This window comes from Poecile atricapillus, chromosome 22 (genome assembly GCF_030490865.1).
Source record: "Poecile atricapillus isolate bPoeAtr1 chromosome 22, bPoeAtr1.hap1, whole genome shotgun sequence".
NCBI classification, from domain to species: domain Eukaryota; kingdom Metazoa; phylum Chordata; class Aves; order Passeriformes; family Paridae; genus Poecile; species Poecile atricapillus.
This window is the reverse complement of record NC_081270.1, coordinates 2,227,579-2,236,586: the sequence shown is the minus strand read 5'-3', so window position 1 is coordinate 2,236,586 and position 9,008 is coordinate 2,227,579. Positions and strand designations below refer to the sequence as shown.

At 44.7% G+C, this 9,008-nt stretch overlaps 1 protein-coding gene across 2 annotated transcripts; it reads left to right on the top strand.

Annotated features, from left to right (window-relative positions):
* Positions 1 to 698: 698 nt before the first annotated feature.
* On the top strand, positions 699 to 4,224 carry AURKAIP1 (aurora kinase A interacting protein 1). Of its 2 annotated transcripts, none has more exons than XM_058855301.1 (4): positions 699 to 733; positions 1,182 to 1,270; positions 1,925 to 2,367; positions 3,372 to 4,224. In XM_058855301.1, exons 2-4 carry the CDS (start codon positions 1,219 to 1,221, stop codon positions 3,477 to 3,479), a joined length of 603 nt encoding a protein of 200 aa, XP_058711284.1. In that variant the 5' UTR covers positions 699 to 733; positions 1,182 to 1,218; the 3' UTR covers positions 3,480 to 4,224. The 2 variants fall into 2 exon arrangements, with proteins under 2 accessions (XP_058711284.1, XP_058711283.1); XM_058855300.1 differs by lacking the exon at positions 699 to 733 and adding an exon at positions 770 to 1,058.
* Positions 4,225 to 9,008: the final 4,784 nt, after the last annotated feature.

The window sequence follows — 9,008 nt, the reverse complement described above, 5'->3', positions numbered from 1 at the left end:
GGACAGGAGGAGAGGAAACAGCCACAATTGCACCGGGGGAGGTTTTGGTTGGATATTCAGAAAAATTTCTTCATGGGAAGGTTGGCAAGCATTGAAATGGGCTGTGAGGGACCATGAAGGACCAGGAAGGACAGTGGGGGGCTGAGAAGGGCCAGGAAGGATTGTGAGTGACCATGAGGGATCGTGAAGGACCTTGAGGCACCATGCAGGACTGTAAGCAGCCAGGAAGGAACGTGAGGGGCCATGAGGGACAATGAAAGACCATGAGAGGGTGTGAGTAACCATGAAGGACCACAAGTGATGGTGAGGGACTGTGAAGGACTGTGAGGGGCTAAGGACGAGGAAGGATTGTGAGTCATCACAAGGGATCGTGAAGCACCACAAAGGTGCCACGAGGGGCCGCGATAGACTGTGAAGGTCCATGAGGGACTGAGACAGGCACTTTGAGGAATCATGAGGGGTCGTGAAGGAACCACGAATGCCCATGAAGGACCGTGAGGGGCCGAGACTGGCACATTGAGGGACCCTAAGGGGCCATGGGGGACCATGAAGGCCCGTAAGGGACTGAGACCGGCACTTGGAAGGATCCTGAGACACCGTGAGGAACTATAAAGGCCCGCGAGGGAGCGAGAGCGGTACGTGGAAAGATCTCGAGGGACCGTGAGGGCCGGTTACCCCCCGCGCCGCCAGGGGTCGCTGCGGCCGGCCGGAAGTTCCGGTGGCGGCGGGGCCGGTGGGTGATGGCGGCGATGGTGGCAGGGCCGTAAGGGGAGGGCGAGGGCGGCGGCCTGGGGGCTCCGTGCGGGCCCTGCCCGGGGCGGGCAGTGCCGGGAGTGCCGGGAGGGCTGAGGGGAAGAAGGCGGCCCATTGGTAACGGCCCGTTCTTAAGCCGCACGGCTGCTTCTCCCGGCCTTAGGGAGGACCAGGGCTGTGCCAGGAAGCTCGGCTGGAGTTACCGTGTTTTTAAAGTTAAAACAGCCCAAGCTTTATGAATAAATCGCCTCCGTGGCTCAGCTGCCCCGGTGCTTGACCCCCACAGCAGAGCCCGACAGACTGAGGTTAAAACCATGAGGATATTTAGGGTCTCGGCCCGTCCTTTTGGGACGTGGGGTTGGTTGAATAGGGAAGGTTTCTCAAAGCTGCATGTTTGCATTACTGAATAAATGTTCTTATTTGAACAGTCATTGCTGGCTCTGCCAGTGAACAAAGTGAAGCAAAATGTTAATATCACGGCTGAGTTCACAGTTACTGAAGGCTTCGAGAATTGCAGGTAAATTGGTATTGTGTGACCAAGTTTTCTGTTTGTTTGGGTTTATTTTCCTGGGGTAATTTGACTCCCAGAAGTTTCTTTTCTACCAAGCAGTGCAGGAGAGAGGAGGCTGTTGTTGAGTTAGTGGTTGTCAAGTGGTTGCATGTCTCTGATTTACTGTGTAAGTGTGGTGTGGCTTTGGTTTAACCTTTTTTATCTTTAGGAGAAGATTCTGTAGCAGCAGAGAGGTTTGATACAGCTAACACTTCTTTACCATTCCAAATTGATTTTCCATCAGAAAACACAAAAACATTCCACTTAATGGAGTCATGGAGAAGTTTGGGTTGGAAGGGACCTTAAAGGCCATGGAATTCCAACCCCCTGCCATGGGCAGGGACACCTCCCAGTGAAGTGGAACCTCCACCCTGCTCTGCCTGGGTGACCTGGACAGCTTACCCATTAAAGAATAATATATTTTTAAGATTACAGCATTGTTAGAAATGAAAATTGAATTTTTTTCCTTGCTTTTGTGATGACAATACAACTTCTGTGAAGGTTTCCTTTTATTAGCCTGATCTAGCCAGAGCTGTCTGGCATTTTGAGAGCTGGGCAGAGCTTTATTTGTGCTCCTGCTGGAAAATTCTGCCTTTTAAGTGCAACCCCTTTCTCCCAAAGGCCACCTCTTGCCCAGGTCAGTGTCCTCCTTCCTCTGCTGCCGCTCTCCGTCCGCATGCTACAGCACCCAGCCGCCTAATACAAGTGGGGCCCAGCCCCACCAGTGGCACATGCTGGACCCTGAGCTGGAGGAGATCCTGATTCCTAGGAAACTCTCCATCAGCCCCTTGGAGAGCTGGCTGACAGTGAGGTACTCCCTCCCCAAAGCTGAGGGGGCTCAGGAAGAAGCGAGCCATGAAAGCCCACAGCCTTCTGAGTGTCCCCCTCCTGCTGGGACTGGGGATGTTGGTGAAGGAGAGGGAGCCCTGGGTGACAAAGTGCAGTGCAGAAATGTCCTGAAGATCCGCAGGAGGAAAATGAACAGGCACAAGTACAAGAAGCTGCTCAAGAGGAGGAAGTTCATCCGCAGGAGGATAAAGGAGGGGCGCAAGAAGAAGCGTCAGGTGAGCTCAGGGGAGGGAGAGTTCCCTGATGGAAATGTGCCCACACATCAAACCAGCCTCTGTTCAGGTGTTGGATGATGGATTTAAATGGATTTGGGGAAAAATAAGCCTGAATGAATTCAGCATTTACCCTCAAGCTGCACCAGGGGAGGGTCAGATAGGAAACCAGCAGAAATTTCTCCATGGAAGGGATGGTCAGGTGTTGAAACTGCCCAGGGAGGTTTGGAGTCCCCATCCTTGGAGGAGTCCAAGGGATGCCTGCACGTGGCATTCAGTGCAGGGTGACAGGGTGGACATCAGTCACAGCTGGACTCAGTGATCTCAGAGATCTTTCCCAGCCTCAGTGAATCTGTGATTCCAAACATAAAAGTGGTAATTGCTGGGCATAACTTTTCTTCCATGACAGTAATTTACAAATATGTGTGAATAATGGCGATGAATTTTAGCATTTGTGTGAGGGATGAAATCATGTGTCTACCTTGGATCAGGGAGACTGCTTTAATCTTTATTTCTTCCCTGTCTTGCCACCATCCTCAAGTGCTTCTTATTTTATTTTTTTATATAGAAGCCTTTTTACTTCCTTTAATAGAAGAGGTGAGGGAAGACATGGGGGCTTGTTCAAGCTGGGTTATTCTCGTTCAGCACTGCCTTTCATGGGATATAGTTTAGTTAACTCTAGGAATTCTCACCTTGCCCAGATGCAAATTGGGGTTAATTGTAATTCCACTGCTTCAGATTTTCAGTGAACTCTGTAAAAGCTTCTTATTTTCCTTACCATTTCATTGTCCACCTTCTCAGTTTTCCTTGCACAGGAATTTTAAAATGATACCAAAATCCTTGCGTATTTTAATGTCTTTTGATGTATTTTCTGCAGTAAAATTCAATATTTTGACACTTAAAAACTTGTTTCCTTTGTGTGTGTTACACCTACACTGTCCTTGGGACACATAGGCAGTGGCTGTTGCTTCTAAGCTGTGTTAATTTTTTTTTTTCCCCTGTTTTAGATAAAATTTGAGAAAGATTTGGAGCGCATCTGGAAAAAAGCTGGCTTGAAAAGTACTCCTGCAGGGTGGCAAACCCCCAAGATCTACCTGAGGAGTTCCAGGCGATAAAAAAACCCACCTGTCATAAATTTTAACCTGCATTTGTAATTAAAAAAAATATTTAAGTATGTTGATGACATTTAATCTTTTTCTGATTGTGACGAAAATAGTAGGAAGGAGTTTTCCAAGGACAAACTGGCAGCTTTTCCTCCCCAGAGCAGAGGTGTGAGCTCTTTTCTGGTGGTTTGGCACTGCTGTCCTGTGATCATTGATGAGTTTCTGAAGTCCGTCTTTGAGATGAGACTGAACCTAAGAAAAATCAGATGTGGGAGATGGGATCAGTGAAAGAATTCCTGTTGTTTATATGGCACAAACCTTTGGAAAAGTTCTTTTCTAAACTTCATTCTTTCACAGCCTTACTGCAGAAAGGTTGGGGTTTTCCTAAGAGTTGTGGTGGGATGGGAATTGGATCCGAATTCTGTGGAATTTATCAGCAAGAGCTTTTGTTGTCTCATCTAGAGTCTTGGTGTGCAGGTGCCTTGGGCATTGTGTGAGCATCCTGAAAAGGCACATTTATTTTTGTGTTCTATTTTGTGCTAATAAAAAGTGGTTATTTTTGTCTTTGACTGACCCCTGTCATGTAGAACATCCAGATATTCATCAAAGTAGAAGCTCAGAGCTAATTATTCATTAACTACAAAAACTTATGTGCCTGAGACAAGCCTGATAAAATCAGCTGGTTTTGCATGGTTGAATTGTGAAAGCTGTGAAAAATACAGCTAAAATAAACCCTGTCAGAGGACTTCTTATCTGGGTTCTGCTTCGGGTTCTGCTTTTGTTTTTGGGGTTTGAGGCAGTTCTGGGTGGTTTAATGTGATTTAACTTGTGTAGTTTGGCAAAAAGATGGGGTGGATCGAGGGGGAAAAGAATGATCTCCTTCAGGCTGAAAATTATTCCCTTTTTTCTGCTAGGAGAAAATAAACTTAAAGGGAGAAAAATAATCTCTGGAAATCATTGCTACAAGGTGCATTTTAGGGCATCCTGAGCCACAGCTTCTCTGGGCCTGACCCCCTTCACAGGCAAGAATTCCTTCCTAACATCTTGAATCTCAAGATTTGTGTTTTCCTGGTCAAAAAACTCTGTCTTACAAGGCACGTAGGTTTTACACCCCAGGGCTGTGTCAACTTCCTTCAATGCTTTTGACCACAGGATGGAATTTGAAACTCACTTTACTGAATAATCAGGGAGATGGAAAGTGCCCCAGATTTTCTGTAGAGGGAGCATGAGTCCAGGATATACTCACAAAGCTTTAGTAGGAGCTGCCCTTCCTCTTCAAAATACCTGCATCCCACTGAATCTGCACACTTAATAAAGGTTTATGTGCATGTGTGGCTGTGGTAATGGAAAAAAAAGCTGCAAACAGGAAAGCTTTGATTTAAAATTCCCAAAATACTGAAGATTTCCATTATTTTGCTCTTCTGAGAGGAAATGGTTGAAAACCAGACAAATTAATGGTATTAATTACAGAGCTTGGGGATAACTGGTAGGGTGGTGATTTTATGTCACTCATTGGGCTGGAAAGGTCCCTCAAAATTGGAATATAAATCAAGTGTCTCTTTTCCTTAATTGTTGGATTTGATGCATTTAACTGCAGGCAGCAAGCTCAACTGAACAGAACAAATTCAGGAGTTTTCTCAGTGATTAGGTTTGTGCTGGAATGGGTTGGCTGTAAAATAGGAAATCAGCTGACTTGGAGGGGATGAAAACTCTGATTTTTGTTTCTCTGAACGAAATCCCATTGCAAATGTGGAGGGTGTTGCCCCATTTTGGAAAGGCCAGAGCCCAGCAATGTGGTGGGAGTGGCAAAAATACCATTTATTTTTAATGTTAGCAAGTAATAGTTCCTGGCAATCAGGATTTTGGTTGTCTCCTTAACCTGGAGAGAAATAATTCTTACCAGAGTAAGAACTAAATGCATTTTTAAGAGTCTTCTCTAGAAAATGTGGTGCTCAATGACATCAGCGTGGATTCTTGAAGTTTTTTAGAGGCTTCTGGACATAAAATAAAAGTTATTTCAGCCACAAATAAATCCAGTTTAACTTAAAAGTACTTTCCAGCTGAGAATCGGGCCTGATTGTATATAGGAAGGGGAATAATGGGAAATAACTGCTTCCTGCAGCTTTTTCCTAAAAGCCTGGATCAATTTTCAATACTTTATATAACTAGAAAATTGCTTTGTGCTCCATGGTGGTAGAGATGAGGTGTTGGAAATGACAGGAGACTTTTGGGATTAAAGCAAAATCAGGAGATTTATGATACTGCTGGGGAGTAACAAAATTAATTCAAATTTTTTTTATAAAATAGCAACCTCTCTATTCCACTGCAAATCAGGCAGTGTGGTCCCTTTGGTAACAAGGATTGAAACCCAATGGGTGGGAAGTAGAAACATTTAAATTGTGTATAAATTGCAGCAGATCAGCAATTGCTGCCTGAGTTAACCCTGTGATGGTCTGGGGTATGCAGAAGAGACTTCAGCTCCTGGGCAGCCACTCTACAGTTCTGCACAGGAACATTTTTGGATGTTGTTTCCTCTAGTTTTGACTCACTTCCCATTAATTCAATTCCACTCTGAGTTCATCATGGTCTGGGATGTATTGATGGCTTCTCCTGCTCCAGGGACCTGATTCAAACCAGGAGCTTGTAAAGGCACCAGGGGGAAAACACTGCTCTGATTTGAGGCTGGTTGTAGGCAGGCAAAAGGTTTGAGAATCCTTAAATCCTGAAGTGTGTGGTGCAGACTGAAGGGGTTTATTCCCAGTGTTTTCAAGGATGACTTCATGTGGACAGGCAGTGGGATGCCCCTGGCTGCACAGAACTGGAGCAACAAAAAGAGAAATAAAGAGAAATATTCTTCCTGTTGTATTGGCTCCTGATAGCTGGTGTGCTTAAAACCTGTTATTTTGGGGCATCTTTTAGGGTTGTTTTTTGTGTATGTGGTTTATTTCTATTTGGAATTTTGTTTGTTGTTGTTTGTGGGGTTTTTATTTGCTTTGGGTTTGTGTTTTGGTTGGTTGGTTTTGTTTTGGGGTTTTTTGACATCAGAGGGAGAGGACAGGGGTGATGCGTCCTCCTTTTGCTGCTGTGGGATTTTTCTGCAAAAAAACCCAAGTTGTTCTGATATTTTTATTGTGAAAACTGTTCTTTCTTCCAATAATAAACTCCAGTCTCAAAAGGGAGTAAATCAGCCAATATCAGGGGATATTTATGAGCATTTGGTGTACAGAGCACCTTTCAGGGCATTAATAGAACCTGAGTACCATTAATAATTAATACTGTTAATAATTCCTGAGCAGGAACAGTAGGCATTTTTACTCTGGTGAGCTCATGCCATGTAAAATAGGGCACTTTCATGTGAAAAACCAAGATGTTGGTGTACATTGGCTCCAGGAGTTCTGACCTGCTCCTTCTCAAATCCTGGAGCTAGCTCTGCCTTGGTGGGACTGATCCCTGATCCAAAAGTTCCAAATTTAACAAACCAGGTTTGTTCCCACCACTTGAAAACCTGGCTGAGGTGAAATTACTGATCTTGCAAACAGCACCTGGGGCTGACTCAAATGCCATCTTTTCTTTTCACCATTCATGCTGTTCTCTGTTTTCCAGGAAAACATCCTCATTTGGGGTCATTTGGGCTGAACCTCTCCAAAAATAACAGCACTCTGTACCCAGCCTGGAGCATTTGCAGAACTGAAATGGGTTTGAAAAGTGGTGGTTTTTTTGTTATTTTTTTCCCCTGCTGCTTTTTAAATAAATAAATAAATAAAAATATCAATAACTGTAGCTCCTGTAAACATCTGAGGTAGCTTGGAGCAAACACAGGGTGCTGGTTTTCCTGTGGAAGAATCCGTTCTTGGTTCACTTTCCCTACAAAACTGAGGAATAAAACTGAAACAAGGAGTTCTGTGAGTCAGAGAATTTAAGAAAACCATGTGATACATCATTTTTGTGTCAAATCCCAGATTTAGGGATTTTTTTTTGTCTTGTTCCTTGTATGGACACTAAGAATCCTAAAACTGAGACTTGTCCCCCTTGAATGTAGCTGGAATTTTCTGCAAAATAATGGGAAAAAGGAGGAGTTTGAATGGACAGTGGCACCTTGACAAGGCTAAATGGAAGTGGCTAAAATTTTGTTTGAAGTAGAAAACATGAACTATTTTTTTAAAAAATTGGGGGTTTTCTTACTTTTTCAGTAATTGGTACTTGTTACTGCTCAGGCAGGTGTTGTGCTGAGGGAATGTCACTGCCTTTGGTGTGTCCAGGTCTAGGAAAAAACATTCCTGGAGCCTCTCAGCAGCTGGAATACTGTGGAATTCCTTTCTCACTTGTAAAATGATTGATGTTAAGAAAAGGATGTGGAATTGTGAGCAAGGAGTTGGCACAGCAGGTGAAAAATTAATAGTTTGGAATTTTTAAGGGAATTAGTTCATGGTAGGACAATCTGGCTGAGTTTTATCACCAGCCAGCAAGGAACTGGTTAAAGCTGAAGGGAAAAAGAGGTGGAAGAAATCGAGTTGGAGTCAGCAAAGTGTGAGCAGCACCACGTTACTCACTGGCCTCACTCTGTGTGTGAGTCAGGGCTGTTTCCTCAGGATCAAAGGGTTTTGCCTGCTGTCAGCAGTGGCACAGCCAGGCCAGGATGGGATGGCACAGCCAGCTGGAATCTGCCCAGCAGCACCAGGTATATCCCCAGGGTAAATCTGCGACTGCTCACCCTCAACTTGACTGAGCAGCCCTTGCATTGCTCAAACTCTTTGAGTTCCTGCATCTGTGGCTTTGCCCAGGTCTCAGTGGGCTCCCCCAGACGGCTCTCCCTGCTTGATTTTGATGTCTTAGCATTTCAGCTTTTCTATTTTCCATGGATTTGTAACCCTGCAGCTCTTCAGTGCAGAACTCTACACTCCACACACAGTGTGAGCTGCTGCATTCCCATTTTGGGCAGACACAACAATTCCTCTCCGGGCCTGGGAATCAAGGACACCTCACTGCCCCAGGCCTGAGAGATGGAAACAAAAGTGAGTTGGGGGCAGCAAACCTGGGGTAAATTCCTTCATTACCTGAAGCTGGAATTGGAGGATTAACCCCCAATCTGCAAATGGATCAAACTCATAAAAATGGGAAAACCCATGAGCCGTGGTCCATTTGGGGTGGGTTTTGCCTGCCCTAAATATACTTAAAGGCCCTTAAATAAATAGAACTGCTTTTTAGTCTTTTAATTTTGTCTGGCCTCTGTTTTTAGATAGCCTAAAAATGCATCAATTTCACTGTCTCTGTGATGCTGGAGAATACCCTGTGTTATTCTTGGCCTCCTGCCATCCCTGACTCCTCTAGGCCCATGGGAAGGTGGGGCAGGGGTAAATGTGTCCTGCTTGCTGGTAACATCATCCCTCAGGGAAGGGAAGGCAGGAAAAGGTTTCTCTCACCAGTAATTCTCACAAAAACCTGGAACTGAAAAAAAAAAAAAAAAAGAGTGGAAAATAACAATATTTGTGCCTTGGATGGCAACACCTTCTCCTGGAGTGATTTCTGATGGTGGAGAGGGGA

Excerpts from the sequence above, each read along its gene's own strand:
- AURKAIP1 (XM_058855301.1), top strand. The coding sequence starts at position 1,219 with ATGTTAATATCACGGCTGAGTTCACAGTTACTGAAGGCTTCGAGAATT. Across the intron at positions 1,271-1,924 it reads GAAGGCTTCGAGAATTGCAG|GCCACCTCTTGCCCAGGTCA; the intron begins GTAAATTGGTAT and ends TTTCTCCCAAAG. Across the intron at positions 2,368-3,371 it reads GGCGCAAGAAGAAGCGTCAG|ATAAAATTTGAGAAAGATTT; the intron begins GTGAGCTCAGGG and ends CCCCTGTTTTAG.